The sequence below is a fragment of the Dendrobates tinctorius genome, unplaced genomic scaffold (assembly GCF_039654945.1).
Source record: "Dendrobates tinctorius isolate UK_male_01 unplaced genomic scaffold, ASM3965494v1 ptg000084l, whole genome shotgun sequence".
In the NCBI taxonomy this organism is placed as follows: Eukaryota; Metazoa; Chordata; class Amphibia; order Anura; family Dendrobatidae; genus Dendrobates; species Dendrobates tinctorius.
The window spans coordinates 7,124,107-7,142,965 of record NW_027361752.1 but is presented as its reverse complement, the minus strand read 5'-3'; the positions used below and the strand labels follow the sequence as shown (position 1 = coordinate 7,142,965).

The 18,859-nt window shown below is 41.8% G+C and overlaps 1 protein-coding gene across 1 annotated transcript in view; it reads right to left on the bottom strand.

Annotated features, from left to right (window-relative positions):
• Positions 1 to 2,271: 2,271 nt before the first annotated feature.
• Positions 2,272 to 18,859, bottom strand: part of PROS1 (protein S) — a 78,945-nt gene continuing 62,357 nt past the window's right edge. The window contains exons 9-15 of the mRNA XM_073584420.1: positions 11,278 to 11,396; positions 9,882 to 10,071; positions 8,441 to 8,605; positions 6,268 to 6,436; positions 6,020 to 6,171; positions 4,873 to 5,104; positions 2,272 to 2,604 (exon numbers count right to left, since the gene is read on the bottom strand). Of these exons, the coding sequence (XP_073440521.1) occupies positions 2,462 to 2,604; positions 4,873 to 5,104; positions 6,020 to 6,171; positions 6,268 to 6,436; positions 8,441 to 8,605; positions 9,882 to 10,071; positions 11,278 to 11,396 (1,170 nt within the window). The 3' untranslated portion in view covers positions 2,272 to 2,461. The remainder of the gene's footprint in view (positions 2,605 to 4,872; positions 5,105 to 6,019; positions 6,172 to 6,267; positions 6,437 to 8,440; positions 8,606 to 9,881; positions 10,072 to 11,277; positions 11,397 to 18,859) is intronic.

The window sequence follows — 18,859 nt, the reverse complement described above, 5'->3', positions numbered from 1 at the left end:
CAGGGGATTTATGTACCATGTTCACTCTATGGTAAAATGGACCTGGCAATATGATTCTACAGGTCCGTAAGAGTACGCAGATACTGAACATGTATAGGTTTTTTTTCTATTTAAGTGGTAGAAAAAAAATTAGGAAATTTGTAAAAAAAAAAACAAAAAAAAAAAAACCCATTGTTGTTGTTGCCATTTTCCGAAACCTGTAACGCTTTCAATTTTCGGGATAAAGTGCTGTATGAGAGATTATTTTTGCACCCTGAGCTGACAATTTTACAGATACCATTTTGGGATAGATACAATGTTTTAATTGCCTTTTCCATTTTTTTTTCTCGTTACACCGTTTATCGATCGGATTAAGCTACTTTACATTTTGCTAGATCGGATTTTTACGAATGCAGCGTTTCCAAATATGTGTGCTTTTTTTCATTGTTTTAATTTTAATAGGGCAAAAGCAGGGGGGTGATTTGAACTTGTGTTTTTGTTTTTTTTTTAAATTTTTTTCAACTTTTCACTGTATTTAATAGTCCCCTTAGGGGACTTGAAGCTGCGGTTGTCTGATCACTTGGCTATACATAGCAGTGGATCAGCACAGCTATGTGTAGGGAAAATCACAATTTCCTACGAATGCCAGCTACAGACTGGCTTTCACAGGATAATTGTAGTGACAGGCACGAGAGTCATCAGCAGACCCCTGGCTGTCATGGCAACCCATCGGCGCCTCGCAATCACATCAATGGGCGCGTAGAATGACATGCCCCCTGCCAGCGTGTATTAAATGCCGCTGTCAGAGATTGATATGCAACACCAAAAAATTGGCGCAAAAACACCATAATGCTAGAATTCACAATATAAAAAGTATTTTTTAATATAGTAATACAAAATATTAAAATACAGACATGAATACATAATGAATCCGAAACAATTCAATATGGGTCCAGGTGTAACAAAATCCATCAACACTACATAATGGAAAGGAAATACATGGACTAAATACTAATAATATCTCCAAGTGATAGTACGATTTTTATGTCAAAAGGCAAAGTGTCATAGAACCCCCCCATCATTCTCCTAACAAACAACTCCTCTATAATAGGTCACAATACGCGCCACCAATATTGCATGTAATTAGACCCAGAGGTAGGAGAAAAAACGGGGAACTATAAAGGAGTATAATTAAGAGTTTTCCTTATCCATGTCCTTATCCATATGCAGGCACACGCTCCTACGCGCGTTTCGCGGTCGCTTCCTCGGGGGGGCCTTGATGTAGCTAGTGCTCCTCATAGCTGCTTTAAATACGCCGCATGTAGACATCTATTCATGTCTGTATTTTAATATTTTGCATTACTATATTAAAAATACTTTTGATATTGTGAATTCTAGCACTATGGTGTTTTTGTTCCAATTTTTTGGTGTTGCATATGTGACAGGAGCTCCATAGGGTATTTACCCAAAGCTATCCTGGTTGATATAAATATCATACTACTATAGATTATGTATTCTGTGCTTGAGATTTCGTCTCTTGTCAGAGACTGATAGTGACATTTCACAAGATAACAGTCATCATCTGCCGGGAATGATGCGGGTTAGGCGTGCGGGCCCACATCAAAGTCAGGGACATGACATATGACGTAAATGCATGTTGTATGTCATGTAGGGGTTAAAGACCTGTTTAGAAGACAATACAATCATTCTGTCCCCATATACAGCACGTAATCTGCAGGACACTCACTGTTCACCTGGGTCAATGTGCAGCCAATAATGATGATTTTTATGCTGGTATAAAAATCAAATCATCCAGCCCCCAGCTGTCAGTTTTGCTTGGCTGGTTATCAAAACCACAGGTGAGCCCATGCTGTTTTTTTTTCTTAATTATTTAGAGCTCAGGCACTGGCTGATAAATATTCCCATTAGCGCAGCCTATGCAGTGACTGGAGGTAAACTTTCTACCTTCGATCACAGCTGCGGGCTCATGCTGTCATTTGATAGCATGGGAACCGTGGCCCTCTGACCAGTGGTGATGATTTTACTGCCGATTAGAAACAGTGTTTGCTGCGCTGTCTTGCGCATGACAGCGCAACAAACACCCGGTGTTCGGGGGGCTAAACCCGAAGGCCGTGTTCAGTGCCTGTGCCCAAACAGTAGGTGTTCGGTACGGATGCTGAACTTTACTGTTCGGATTCACCCATCTCTAATAAGAGACATAAATGAAAACAAGAAACAACAAATAAAATAAAATCTATAAAACGTTTACCATTGTATAAATGGAATACTACACATTTTCTTTTTTTTTATTTGTGATATTAATAAAATTGAAAATATAAAGTAATTATGTTCGGCACACAATACAGTACAAAGTATTAAAAACAGCACACGCAATTCTGGCACATCTCTCGTCAGTCGCGGAAGTTTGGTAATTCAGTAGTAGATGCTACAAAAATATAAAAATACTGTATGACAAGTCCCTCTATGAAATTAAAGGACAGGAATGTGATCGAATGTCATTTTGCTTGAACAGAGCATCATCCAGGTCAATCAGATTTCCATTTACAGTGACGTCCATGCAGCCAACGTAGAAGGCAGAGACAGGAGTAGCGGTAACCGGGATATCTAACAATAAAAGACATGGCGTTACTCACATAAAACCTAGGTGCTAATTCCACTTTTGCACCCCCTTCACTATTAGGCAATAACAGCGCATCCATATGGCATGAATGCTGACATTTAGTATGGAATTTCAGAGGAATTGTTTTTGAGCAATATATCACTTTGTAGATTTCAAATTGTGTCTTGGGTATTTTTTTCTCAAAAATCTTTCTGATCCTCATTCCCTTGTTCATTTTTGTAAAATAGCTGCTCATTTCTCAGACTACTCTACGCATAATCCACTTTGGTAGTGTGAGACATTTCCCCTGATATCAAAGGGACCAATGTGCTCAGACTCTGACATTATACTGGGACCCAAAAAGCCCAGAAGTCTAAACCGGGCATCAAAAGTCAATAGAAAATCTCAAAACTTACCAATCAGATCCATTACCAATTACACTGCAATCAGAAGTGCACATATCCTGTATGGAATGAGGGCTACCGGACTCATTGAAGGGCTATTCTCAAGTGGTGTAACAGGTAAAATTGAAAATACTTATAAAAACGGGCAAATTTGCAATTTGCCTCTTACTAAAAATCCTCTCCATTTTTCAATAGTGTTATGATTTTTGATTTTAATAGTTTACGGCTTCTTGTTTAGGTTATTAGTTTATGCTATGGGAAGAGGCCGATTTCCTAAGGAAGGAGCCCAGAGCTTGTAAGTGCTGCTCTAAAGCTAGCCAGATGGATGGATTTGACTAGGTTCAGCGCTCCTGCGTTCCTCTGATGCTACAGAGGCAAATCTTAAACTGCTTGCAGCAACTGAAGAGCACACAGTCAAGTCAGAGGCGCAACCATGCATTTTTCACAACCTGCCAATCATCAATAGAGCAGCAAGCAAGAGGCAGGGAGGCAGTGGAGGGTTGGGCTCCTGAACTGCAACCGCTCTAATCCTGCTGGACTCAAGCATTCCAAGCATGACACTTTTCATAGGGCTGTAGGCAATTGCTGATACTCCAGATAGTAGTAAAATATCCCAAACTGCAGAAGAACAGATAATCCGGCACTCATCAGCACCAGCCAACAATCCATTTCTTTCCTTTTTCGGTAAGAAATTTTTTGAAGGTGGAATTTTAGAATCCTATAAAAAAGGTCTAAAAGTGCCCCTCCTTCAATAGCTGTTGGTCAAATGCTCATTTGCTTGACAGATTTGTCCCCATCCACCTTCGTACATATGAAAATTCAGTTTGGGCATGATTTCATGTGTCCAGAAAGGGGAGAGGGAAATAAGATGCTGGAAGACAAATATGGCAGTGACTTATCTCAACAAAACAAAAGTTGAAATTTAACTTGGTCAATCCTTTTCCCCATCATCATCTGGAGATCGATGCATTCTACTGACTTTCTTAGATGCCGTCTAAGAATCACAGGTATATAGAAGCCATACAAGATATTTATGGACTAGTATAAACCAGGGAAACTAAAAAGGGCAATGCTGTTATCGATTGCAAACTTAAAGGGAATCTGTCAGGACAATCAACTCTTCTAAGCCGTCAATACGGACATAAAGGTCATAGGAAGCTGAATAAAATGAGAGACTAATATCTGCAATCTGATGTCTTATTCCAGAGATATCTATGTTTTTCTTATATGTAAATGACCTCTTGCAGGATATGGGGGGACGCACCCTGGAAGATAACTCTGCCTCCAGAGATTATTTTACATGAAAGGGGAGTTACCAGTGTGAGACAAGTAACTAACACAAAGCAGGCAAACTGAACTTTGTCTTCTTGAAAACACATTTTTTTTGCAGCTCTCTAAACTCTGCTGTTTTGCAGCAATATTGCACCCCTGTCTGTCTGTGAGATGGAAGCTGGAGCTGAGAAAAACCTGCAGATGTGTCAGGTATAATCACACACAGCTCTGCAGTTAGATCAGGAGAGAAGAGAGAGACCATTACACATCACACTGGTAACACTGGTATCCATTACACATCACACTGGTAACACTGGTAACCATTACACATCACACTGGTAACTCCCCCTTCATGTAAAATAATCTCTGGGGGCAGAGTTATCTTCCAGGCAGCGTCCTCCCTGGAGCCTGGAAGAGATCATTTATATAAAGTGATAAAAGATGATTTCTCAACAGCAAGGCATCTGATATGAGACACACAGGTAGGATTTGTTTCCACAGTCTATGACCTGTATGCCCATATTAATAGTTTAGGTAGGTCAAATGTGGTGACAGGTTCCCTTTAAAAGAAAACTGGGGATAGAGTTATGGACATACCAGGAATGCCTCCTAAATAAGTGTCCACTTGGCTGCTCATTGACTGGTCCAAAATATCCAGATGCTTCTTCATTTCTTCCTTGCCTATGTAATTAATGTCAGTATAGGAACTGGAGGTTATTTCCACAGTGGACTTTGTTGCTGTAAAACTTATTGATAGAGTCTTGTCAGTACATATTCTTTTGGTTGTGAGTCGTGCCACTGTAGTGCTCTGAATGCTGACAATAATATCCTGTAAGGGAAAAATATACATTTGTCAAAATTAAAGGAATATATTAAATAAGAAGATTTAAATAAATATATAAATACTGCCATTCTTTCCCGCGGCCTGTGTCACTGATGTTGACAATTTTTTTTACATGCTGGAATTCTTAATCATTAGGTGCCAAATTAATAAAATTTCATTAAATAAATGCATGAATATATTTTTTATTCTGTGGTATAGATCATGGTCTTCATTAAAGGGACTCATTAAATGGATAAAAAATATTTTTAAAAGGGCATGGACTGAAGTTGGTTTGAATCGATTTATAGAACCTAGTCATTCGGCCATGTCAGTAGTCTGTGACCGCTGGACCATAAGAACTGCGTCCTACATCCTGGCATCCGCAGCTCTTCTTCTGATTAGCTTGCCAGGCTTGATATCACACCGCAACGATGATATGTCACCAGGCCGGCTAATCAAAAGAAGAGGAGCGGATGCTGGGGGTAGGAGGTGATTTTCGGAGCTCTTTAACAGCGGGCACAAATTACTGACATAGCTGATGGACCAGGTCCAGCGAATTAATTATCACCAACTCTAGCTCCGACTTGTTAGAAAAAGAAAAGAAGTTTACCCACTCTCATGCATCCCCAAAGCTCCCATTCCATTCTTACCCGATCCTCACTGGTCTACACTTTTTGGTCTTGTTTCAACACACCGGAAATGCCGATTCATCCAATGAGTGGATGCAACACTGACCCACCTCAACTAGAAATTGGCTGAACAGACATTTCATCTGTGTCGAAATAGAACCAGAAAGTAGAAACTAGTGGGGACTGGAAAAATGTTATACAGAAACGACAATGGATCATGTCTAAACCCTTCTAAAGCCCAACCCTACCACAACATGAAATCTAGAACAACACGTATAAAGCTAAATCTTACTTGTACAATATCCAATGACTTATCTTCAATAGCTAATGCCAGAGGGACAGTCTCCTCTTTAACCAGGGCAAACATCATCCCAGTGCTGGTAGAAGATCGAATGTTCAAGGTAACATTTACTAACCAATCTCCTTCAGCTGATGTGTCGTCGGCTGTAGAGAAATATAAGAAATTAAACATATTATTGGATTGCTACAACCTCTATAGCATTCCTCGTGGCTCCTAATCCTGCTCAATAATTTACTTACTGTAATTTACGTAAATTTGGGCCACTCCTCCACCTGGATAATAAGAACCTTCCTCCACAGAAACCAGACAGTGCTTGCTCTGCTTTTCTTGAATAACTTCTTTTACCCCCAGGGCTCCTTGATTCATCAAATTCCATCCACGAATGCATCCATCTAATCGAGGGTTAATCTGTAACATTATGATTATAATAAAAAGAGCAATGGTTATGGCCATCTGTCAGTGGAGGTATTTGGCAGTGTTACTGTGACGCTGGGTCACTACAAATGGACAAGCCACGAGGCAGGGTAGTCAAGAGGTCCAGGGTCAGACACCAAAATGAGTATCATAAAAAGAAGGGTAAGACAAAGGCGTAGTCGGATCACAGTCTGAGGTCAGAATTCCAGGAAGGTAACGGATCAAAATAAAGGGGTTTGGCAAACGGATGGTCAAAGGCAAGGTCCAAGGTCTGGCAGCAAAAGATCAGAAACAGAGCAATGAAAAACAAAGCTGTGTACATCATACTGTGTGGGGGCTACTAAGAAGGCCATCATACAGTGTGGGAGCTACTAAGGGGGCCATCATGCAGTGTGGGGGCTACTAAGGAGATCATCATACAGTGTAGGGGCTACTAAGGGTGCAATCATACAGTGTGTGGTCTACTGTGTGGGCCTTCATATTAGTGGGGGCTGCTAGTGATGCCATCATTCAGTGTGGAAGTTGCTAAAGATAAGGGGGCCATTATACAGTGTGGGGAATACTATGGGGACTATCGTAAGGTGTGGGAGTTACTAGGGGGCCATCATACAGTGTGGGAGCTACTGTTGGACCCATCATACAGTGTGGGGGATACTATGGGGCCCATCATACAGTGTAGGGGCTACTAAGGGTGCAATCATACAGTGTGTGGTCTACTGTGTGGGCCTTCATATTAGTGGGGGCTGCTAGTGATGCCATCATTCAGTGTGGAAGTTGCTAAAGCTAAGGGGGCCATTATACAGTGTGGGGAATACTATGGGGACTATCGTAAGGTGTGGGAGCTACTAGGGGGCCATCAAACAGTGTGGGAGCTACTGTTGGACCCATCATACAGTGTGGGGGATACTATGGGGCCCATCATACAGTGTGGAGGCTACAGTGGGGCCATTGTACAGTTTTGAGGCTTATGTCGGGCCATCATACAGTAAGGGGCCGTAATACAGTGTTGAGGCTACAACAGGGGCTGTAATACAGTATGGGGGCAACTGTGCGAGTCATTATATAGTGTGGGGGCTACTAAGATACAGTGTTGTGGCTACTAAGGTGTCATTATACAGTGTCGGGTCTACTGTGGGGTCATCATACAGTTTACAGAAGAGCTGTGAGCCCACCATACTGTGCATAGGGTAGCTGGACAGGGAGGGACTCAGGGAACAATATTAAATGTTAATTGGGCACTTATTGTTATAGGGTTACAGGGGGCATTATTCCTTTCTAGGGGCAATATGTAAGCACTATTTTCTAGGGCACTTGCACAGGGCATTAATATTTTCTAGGGGGCAATTTTACCATCTAGAGGGCACAAAGCAGGCATTTTAATTTGTATCGGACACAGTGGCGGACATTAATATTGTGTTAGGGACTAAGAGGAGTACTGTTTTGTGCCAAACACCAAGTGCATAAGGACACATTCAGTAGTAGTTCCTCAGGATTGGACTATATGGCACTATATACAGTATAACTGTAATGTAATCTCCTATATGTTCTGCAGGACTGGTATCTACCACTATATGGTCACCATATGGCGATAATATTGGTGTTGGGTCTTTGCATCATGATTTATTTTCAATAATATCATGGTCATTGTGGTTGTACAGTTGGTTATCTGGTTAGTTGATCGCTCAGAAGTTTTGCCCCCCGTGAGATGAACCCTTAGCTACGCCTCTTGTGCAGCCTCTTGTTCCTCTCTTACATCTGCCCTCTCTTCTACTTTACGCAGATTAATAGGATCACTCAGCAGAGGGAGAAGAGTTATTGGAACAGAGAGCAAATCCATCATACTGTAGCACACAAGAAGGACATGGCGGCCTGATACCAGTTGGGTGATTAGGTGGCCACCATGGCTTCTGAGGGATTTCCAACTCATTTCAATTTGGTATGCAGTCAATTAAGTTATTTATAATTAAGAGGATTATAGTGGACATTCCTTAAAATTACCGGTTTAATGAGATTTTCTACTTTCCGTGGTAATCCTGCAATGTAGACTTTGGTTTCCAGAATACCATTCATGGGTTTAAACAGATATTTGGGGTTGTTGATATTCATAACAGCTTCCTTTGCTATCTTAACACTGATGCTGTTTTCCAGTTCCTCCACAGACACCTAGAGAAAAAAAACAATAGGTGAACGGAGAAGTGAACATACTATAAATGTTGCTGACCAGGATGTAAGCACAGGTCCATAGTTAATGTTTGAGGATCAGGTTTTAACATAATTCTGAGCATTAACCATGTTGTAATTTAGTGTATACATGTTGAGAAAATGCCTTTATATTTTGCGGTCTGCTCTCTTTGGTACTGCTTGCCTTGAACATAACTGACAGGTTTGGGTGGATGAGCTAAAATATTTTTCATTAATTTCTTTGCACAACCAATTGTAATTTTTTGTCTATGCCAATATTTCCCAAACTCCAGTCCTCATAGCCCCCCCTCAACAGATCATGTTTTCAGGATTTCATTATGAGGTCCAACACCCATCACCCCACACCGATCATCTTCGGTAGCTGGAAGAAACTCTGTACTTAGTGGAACAGCACAGCTCAGAGCATAGTGTAGTGGCTGCTGCTGGGTACTGCAGATCAGCCCCCATTCAATGGCAGCTCCGGAGGGCTGCGCTGGCTCCGGAAGCAATCTCTGTTCCATTCGGAAGTAACAGGACCTCTGCAGCCTGTGATTGGCTGCAGGGCTGAGTTGACTAGAAAAGTGCATCATGAGAGGTTTATTTGCGATCGGAGCAGACATCGCTTCCGTAGCCTATGTAGATCTTTGGAGTGACAATTGCTCTGTCCGCAAGTGCGTTGGAAGGAGATTATGACTCAGAGTATGGTTAAATCTATCAATATCTAAAAAAAATGATACTTTAAGAGTCAACTTAAAATTAATATCTCTTTCTTAGTAAAGTGAAGATTCCAAACTGCCAGACATTTTGCAGATTAAAGTCAATATATGCCAATTCCTAATCTACTATATTCAGGTTATTTTTCACTCACAAACTGAGTACAGTAATTAATGCAGTCGTAGAGTAGAAAACAAAATCTGTACGGTCTAAGACCCCACTGATGCTGTTTGATGGCCTCTTGGTTTTTGGAAAAGGAGTTGACCCCTGAGCTGTAAAGGACGTCCCTTTCATGGATTGGCAGATGGAAGTTGTTCCAGAATATTTACGGAAGAGCCAACACGACAGGTCCGGCAATGCCACAAGCGATGAGATAACCAGTCAAATATTTCCCTGCATTCAATAATCTAACACTGCACATGTACAATCAAAATGTTATGAAGGTATTAAAAATACAAATGAAAAAGTCGAACTATTCGATTATTTTGCCTTCCATTGTAATAGTAACTAAAAATGACTAAACATAAATAAAGATCCATCTTACTATGTGCCACTGTCCATTATTGATGGCTTTCCCACCGGTTGTCACTTTCGTCCATAACTCGTTCTTGAACTGAATCTCAATCTTTCCATCCCTCAGAGCCAGTAGGAACCACGAGGTGCTGTTGGCAGCCTCAGCATACAGAATCACCCCTTCTCCATCGTATGTACGGAAGTCAAACTCTGCCGAAAACCTAAATGGAAAGTGAATTCCTCAACGACAAAGTGACCAAAGTACTATGAGAAGCAAAGGACACTTTTCTAATTCATGATCAAGTTCAACTTAGTATCATACATGGGCGGCAAACTACAGTATGGTACCGATATGTATTCCTACAGAACATAACTGAGCCCTGCAAGCTTTGGCTCTCCAGCCTTGGCAGAACTACAACTTCCAGTATGACCTGCCACATGCACAAATCATGTATGTCAGCACACAAACTCAAGGTTAATTAATGGCTGTATTAGGGGATGGTCACACGTTTGCTGCAGACTTCGCTGGTGAAATTAGTCAAAACAATCCACTATGTAATATAATAGTATTACCTGCGCTTCTTCTCTGCGGGTCATGTGCAGTTCCTCCTTCCTATGGTGTTTCACCCAATCTGCCCCTCTTCACCAGACAAAGTAGCAATCAAACCAATGCTTCACCAACCCCAGTAGGATTGTGACTAGTGATGAGCGAGTATACTTGTTGCTCTGGTTTTCCTGAGCATGCTCGGGTGATCTCTGCGTATTTTGGCGTGCTCGGAGACTTAGTTTTCGTCATCTCAGCTGCATGATTTGCGACTGCTAGACAGCCTAAATACATGTGTAGAATACCTGTTTATTAGGGAATTCCCACATGTATTTAGCCTGTCTCCAAGTCACAAATCATGCAGCTGAGATGACGAAAACTAAATCTCCTAGTACGCCAAAATACTCGGAGATCACCCGAGCATGCTCGGGAAAAACCCGAGCAACGATGCTACTCGCCCATCACTAATTGTGACATGTTCCTCCATTTCTCTCTAAATATCCAAATATAAAGACTGGTGAGGAAGAAGATTGGACAAGACCAAACTGATATATATATTTTTTTTTACAAGATTGAAGACAAATTCCTTTAAAAATTGTTTTGCGAAGTTTCATAAACTTCCTATGTATGCACATCATTGGGCCTTGTGCAAAGGAGGCTGGCTGTCTGCTTGTTTCAACAGCTAAGCTAGACCCATTTTCTGTCACAGGAAATGCATAAATGAAAAAGGGAGCTGCTAGACAGCTAAGCTACTGGAGTGGTCATAGCTATGAGTGGTAATGTAACAATACAGGAAACTGTCATGTTTTACCAGAATCCAGATAAGTTTCTGGGACCTAAATCCAGTAATGAAAATGGGAAATCAGTAGTTTCTTTTACTTACCGAGTAACATCAGGCAGGCGGAATCTTAGATACACTACGGGTATCCCTGTGAATTGTTCCGCCAGGTACAGAAGTTCATAATTGGTCTCCAGATTGAGTGGAACACAAACAGGAATGCGCTAAAGCAGACAAAAACAAAAAGCAGAATTTACATATAAATGTCATTATAAAGGAGTTATCCAACACTAATATTGTAAAATAACAAAACCACAACTACTCAACTAATCTTTCCCTCTGCAACCAAGTTCTGACACTCCTGCAGCACTATTGGGCTTTGGCTATGGCTAGGTTTCAGGATTTAATCCGGTGACCTTTTGCTATGTGATTAGTTTCCCTCTCTGAGCAAATACAGTCCTTTTCGGCTCCATCCAAATGCTCATGGTTTCTTTTAGTTTTCCTTTCTTGGTTGGTTTCTCTTTAAGTGTTTTCCATTTTCCCTTTTGGCTCTGTCCTATCACATTTTGGGATGGGCTTTATATGTTCACCTTTCACTTACCTCACTTGCTGGCTATACTTCCATTTATGTAGGTGTTTGGAGTTCCAGCTACTCAGCTAGGGGCGCCCCCAGAAGAAGCTACGGGCGAAATGTGCATTGGGGCGAGGGGGCATGCTTGGCTCACACCTTCTTCTAGCCACCTATTTCCAGGTAGATATTCTAGGAGTTCTGCTTTATTCACAGATGGGGGGGATGGTCCTTGCTTTAATAATATCAAGTGGGCTGTACAATTTCTTTGGATAATTTTCAGTACCCACTTAATCAGTAGCATTTGTTATAAAATTTCCTATCAGTATGTCTTTGGAATGTGGGAGGAAACCGGAGTACCCGGAGGAAACCCACGCAAACACGGGGAGAACATATAAACTCCTTGCAGATTTTGTCCTTGGTGGGATTTGAACCCAGGACCCCAGCGCTGCAGCCTAACCACTGAGACATCGTGCTGCCCTATACACTATTACTCCCTGATTGCCTGGGGGAGGGGGACATATATAGGGCTGATTCAGGAGTTCAGCAAAGCACCTGTCCCCCGGCGTTTTAATCTTCAGAACTAATCTGGGGAGCATGGATACTGTAGATAGGACGTCCTTACCTTAGGGACAGGGAAGGAGCCACTGGTCACTGGGTATTCTAACAACAGAGTTGTGACATAGCTAGTGCTTTTTAATAGGCTGACAAAGGTTACTAAACTTAAAAAAGGTACTATGGTTCCTGCATATTTTCACATGGGTGATACAGGTAAATGTATTCAAGATTGTGATTCCGGCATCTGTTAATAGTTTTTGTAAGATATATGCAATCTTACTATACTGCAAACCTAGGTAACTATAGATAAGCGTGGAGATATCTATATTGAGAGAGATACTGAGGTCTTGGAAGGTTTGCTTCACAACCATCTCCAGTTCACACCTCTCTGGTTGTTAGAAATTAGATAAAAGTTCATACACGCAGGCCTTCAAAGTTGTGGCTGTAAAAGCAAACAGCAGGAGCAGCGGCCACGGCCAGGTGCAAAAAAACACAACTACTGTAGGTTATTGCTCTCAGCACATGGGAGAAGAATAAAAACAGGGGATGATATCAATAATTGAGAAGTGCGGACTGAGTGTTATCGTGTTCAGCAGCTAATTGACTCCGCACAGTAGGGCTGAGAAGATTCACCCCTCCAACTCCCCGCTCACTTCTCCTCATTACAGATGTGCTGCAGCCAGAAAGATGAAACGCAGCACGGAAAGTACCCCAGGGTGATGCTGTCAGCCTCACTAATACACAGCACAAGACGGCAAGCGGAAAAGAAAGCGGGTTCAGACAGCATTTTCTAGTAAAAAAAAAAAAAGAGGGATCACTACCGGATGTCTGTGTTTAATAATTAAAGGGATTTAATAATTAAAGGGATTTTCCTTTTAAATATTTTTATGCAATATCATGTACAGTATGTTTGGCTCTAGAGACCCAACCGGAGTAGGGGATGCCCGGTCCAACGTTCACACCCCATGCAGGCATTCATCTTCTAAGGCTGCACAGATCCCAGGATCTAGATAGCAATTTCAAGAGCATTGCCTACGGAACTGCCCCCTAAAAACAGAATGGTCTATGTGGTTCCTAAAGGCCGCAGTATATTGTCCAGCGTCTGAAGCAGCATATATGGTTAATTAAAGGGAACACGTCATGGGGATTTTTGCTATATAATCTAAAAGCAGCGTATTGCAGGGGCAGACCCTAATTACAGCAATGTATCATTTACTGGGATGTTTTTTTTCAATACAATCAGTGTTTTATCAGCAGGAGTTTATCACTACAGGACTAGCTGCCTCATGTCTCCTAGTCCAACCACGCCCCTAGCACTGATTAGCTGCTTTCTGACAGTGTACACAGAAAACTACCAATCAGTGGTGTGGGTGGAGTTATACACAGCTTCGCATTCTGTGAGCTCTGCTAGAGCTACAGCAGAGAAAACTGTGATTATATCACAAGTGCTGCACCCAGTAAAATAAGTGACACATAGCTGAAATCAGGGTCTCTGTCCCTAAAACACGCTGCTGTCAGATTACACACAAAAAAATCTGCTGACACATTCCCTTTATACAATAATGAAATTGGGTAGAAGATGCACTAAAAGAGGTGAGGTCACCTAAAAAAAACAGTTGGGGACAAAATCCATCTCCCACAATGGGTCATTTTTATCAAGTTCAATGCGCCAGAAGGTAAATGTGCCGTAGCTTTCATGACTTGCATCATACTTCTGTTGAGTTTTTGACAATTTTTAAGACTTGTCTGAATAGGCGGCTTTATTTCGAGCATTGCTTATCAGAAAGGGGGGTAGTTTAATGTGCCAAAATGTTGGTGCACATTGTTCGTACAAATTAAGCCAACTACTAAATAGTGTAAACTTAGACTAGGCAGTACTAAAATCAATTTATCAAACAGCATGAAACGCTGTGATAAAGTTTAAGACTGTCGAGTCTAAGTTTACACCCTTAGAAAATTAAATCGTTCTGATAAATAATCCCCAATATGTGATTGGCATACGTCCCAATATCCGTCACCTACGCTGACAGACGGCTTACAGGAGTGCGCACAGTGCGCCTTCTGCATGGAACCTGTTGGATTTTGCCAATCTGTTGGAGACTCCACAAAACTATTCAGCAAGAGCAAACGCAGGTTGTACCGAGGTTTTGGTCAGAACTGGGACATTATATGTTTTTTTACTTGAAGGAGTAAAATGAAGAATAATGCTGCCTCAATAGTAGATAATACCACTAAACAGTGACAATGCAAGAAGGCTATAGAATGCTACAATGGTGCCAAACATTAAAAATATAGTGTAGCATAACATTAGTATCCAAATCCAAAGGAAAAAAAAGAGGGGAGCTCTCAATTTCCATTTGGAACAATATGGCGATTTTGAGGCTTCCCACACCGAGTATATCCTACAGGTTGCAGATTTTCTGCTTAAACATAATTTTTTTTAGTTTTAATAAGCAGTTTTATATTCAGGTGTGTGGTTGCCCTATGGGATCATCTTTTTCACCATCTTTGGCGAATTTATATATGTCATGGTGGGAAGAGACTTATATTCATTCGCCATTTAACCCTTTCTGTGACAAAATTTGTTGGTACGCCAGACACTTAGACGATTTGGTGATTATCTGGCGTACTAACTCACAGCACGATGTACAGATGTCTTGTGTGGATTTTCAAAGATATCTGAATGATAACCCCCTAAAATTGAAATTCAAGGTGGATATTCATAAAAATTCTGCTCCCTTTTTGGATGTTTTTCTACATGGAGATGATAAGGCTATGTGCACACACTGCGGAATCACCTGCGGGTTTTCCCCGCGGAACCGCAGGTAAAGTGACCTGCGGTTTCACACCTCTACTATGTTAAAGGTGTGAAACCGCAGCGGAATCCGCAGAAACAGTTGACATGCTGCGGTTTATAAACCGCAGCAAAACCGCGAGGAAAAACCGCAGCGTGAGCACTGCGGTTTTGAAAACCCATAGGGTTACATGGTACTGTACCATGTCTGCGGAACTGCTGCGGTTCCGCAGGGCCAAAATCGCAGCGGAACCGCAGCAAAAACCGCAGTGTGCGCACATAGCCTAAGACAGGTTTGCTCATCACTGCTTTATATAGAAAACCTACAAGCGGTAATTCTACACTACATGCTACTAGTTCACACACGGCTAATACCATCCGTAATTTACCTATTGGAGAATTTGTGAGGGCACGTAGATTGTGTTCGACTGAAATTTCCTTTCATTCAGAATGTGGAGTTATATTTGATAGATTGAAACAGAGAGGGTACTCTAATAAATCTCTTAAGAGGGCTTTATTTATTGCTACTAAAAAATCAAGATCAGATTTGTTGAGGGATAATGAACCAGAATTAGATGATAAAAATCAGCTTACATTTTCTACCCCATATAGTCTGGATTTTATTAACATAAAAAAGGAATAGGATCCAATTCTGAAGGAAATTCTGTCAAATGGTGTGAACGTTGTAGCTAGAAAATCCACAAATCTGGGCAATTTGCTATCACCAAGTTTGTATATCACCCCTAGAAGCAGTAATATGTGGCTCAGCACAGTGGGTTCATTTAGGTGTGGTACCTCCAGATGTAATCTGTGCAGATATATGGCTAATTGTAACGAGTTTTCGGATAATAATGGTAAAATTTATAAGATAAAAACATTTATAAATTGTTCAACAACTTATGTAGTGTATTTAGCCAGCTGTGAAGCATGCAGCAAATATTATGTTGGTTCTACATCACCTAAGTTAAAGAAACGATTAGCTGACCATATTTCTGCTTCTGCCCCTGTGGAGACTACTGATCACTATAGCAATAAAAGACCTAGCTCTGGTTTATCAAAACACTTCTCAGAAGTGCATGGAGGTGATCTATCTACGTTGTCCGTGAGGGGCATAGAGAGAATTAACAGAGCGGAGCGAGGTGGTGATTGGATTGCTGCACTATTGTCAGCTGAGGTTAAATGGATCCTGCTTCTTGATGCTCGTGCACCGAAAGGTTTAAATTATAGATCAGATTTGCAATATATAATGTAATATGGGTTTTTTTTTTTTGCAATACTCATCTATTTATGTCTATTGTGATTTATGGTTTATTGCTGTTTTTGCATATATTCATTTATGTCTACATACATATATTTCTTATTTATATGTTAGCTTTGTTTAGCAGCATTAATTGCTTAGGTCTGACTAAGGTGGAGCTAATTAATTACCTGAAACTGGGTGTTCACTCTGCAGTCTCCTCATGTATTCATTTATTTAAGCTTCCTAGTTTTGATAAGATATACCTATGACTAAGGACATGTAATATCTGTCTGAAACGCGTAAGGTAGCCTTGCCTGTCATGGTGGCTTATTAATATGATTTTAAAACCTTCCTAATAAATGTGAGTTTTATCTTTTTTCACTAATTTTGGTGCTGGAGACCCCCTCTTTTTTCCTTCGGATTTGGATTTATAGCGCCAGTTGAACCGCACTGGACATCTCCTGGCATCAGACCGCTTATGGACTATATGGACACTGATGTACGGTAGGCTGAAAATTTTTTTTCTCTTTTTTTGCCATAACATTAGTATGTAATCCTCAAGTAATAACAGTAACAAAAAAAAAATACCTGAGTTGACGTAATGTGAAAGTTTAGGCCTTGGTGGACATTTGTCTCATTTGGTAAAATTCAGCACCAAGCAAATGAATCCTCTGGCTTTTGTCTATAGCTCATAATCAGGGCCGCCATCAGGGCATTACTGCTCTGACTGGCATATGGGGCCCGATGAGCAGAGTAGGCTCACATCAGGCCCCGTCTCATCTGCTCACTGGGCCCAAGCAGCAGTATTCTGCCGATGCAGAAACAGAATCTGCGTCTGAGACGCAAGTTCAGTTAAATATTGCCATGCGGGCCTGCACAGCAATAGTTAAAAGCTGCAAGCCAATCGGAGACTAGCAGCTGACGTCAGCGTGCATGTCACCGGCGTACAATGTCATTGTCATTCGCCGGCGAGTCCGCGCTGAAATGCCTGGGGTGGACGTCGGTGCTGGACCGCGGCCAGGTAAGGAGAAAGTGTTGGGAGACATGAGGGCAGAATGGAGACATGGGGGAAGGATGGGAGATATGGGGGCAGGATGGGAGATACAGGGGCAGGATGGGAGACACGAGGGTAGAATGGAGACAGGGGGCAGAACGGGAGACACGGGGGTAGAATGGAGACAGGGGGCAGGACGGGAGACACGGAGGCAGAACAGAGATAGAGGGCAGGATGGTAGACACAGGGGCAGGATGTAAATTATAAAATTAAAAACCCCTCTGTCCTTGAGCACAGAGAGGATTTTTGACAAGCTGTAAATTGCACAGTTGCTTAATTTGCCATATGCACATGCTCCGGAAGCTGCTGCGAGTCAGGGGCTTTGTGCACGTTGCGAGTGTGCATGTCTGAGGAGCAGGTTGTCAGCACTCAGGCGCAGGATTTCCTCGGTGATTGGCGTGACATGGGGGCAGTCCAGGCCATCAGTCACACTGTATTGGGGAGTGATTACTGTCCAGAGGACCGTGACTTAAACTACGATATACGTAGTGCCACCCATATGACTGAAAGCCAGAGTCTGGTAGGCAAAGGAATACACATTAAAAGTGTTTCTTTACTTGTATACTGGTGCGTTTAGCTTGAGAACAACATGTTGGTGATGGACGATGCATGACCTGTAAGACAGTGCGGGCAGTTTAGTAGGGATAAATGACATGAGGGGCTCCCTTGAAAATAAGCTCTGGAGGCAGAATCTCAGGGAGATCTATGTCCCGTCTGTAGATCTTAACAGCTCATTTACATTATTGAGAAAAATGAGGATTTCTGTGGAATAAGACATCGTATTGTAGATATCATGGTGTCATTTTATTCAGCTTCCTATGACCAATGGTTCCCATACAGACGGCCTAGGAGGGTTGGACAGTTTCTCTTTAGCATAGCATTCTTCTTTGCCAGTGTAAATCCAGCAGAAATCATACACAATATTATCAAGGCACAAACTAAATAAAGGGGGTAAGTACGGCTGAGAACAATCTACAGAACAAATCATCCCAGACAACATGGCAGAAATACCAACCGCTGGGTTCACTAGTGGATGCATTCAGATAAGCTCATGCTACGTCGCCATTTACCGGGATTCAGAAATTCTAATAAATGGAGAAAAAGCGGCGATTCCCGGCTCATGCATGTAATCATACACAGATATATGAGGATCAGGACAGCATGACGCGGGGAAGCAACAAGATGATGGCTGGAGGAGGACATGGGTGGGCCAGTTACAGAATCCTGTGCAGACTGGGGCATTCACAAGGCGAGACGGAAGTGACATCAGTGCAGGACCTGTGATCGTGAGAAGTGACACCTCTGCTCAGCGCTACCGAATGACCGCTCTGCCCAGCACGCGCCTCATTACAAAGATGCGTTACACCGAAAATATGTGTGTGTCCATATATTAGTCAATCAGCAGCAGCAATGCGGAAATTAGGTTTTATTTTCTTACAAAGATATTGACATTTTTCAATGCAAAACGAAGAG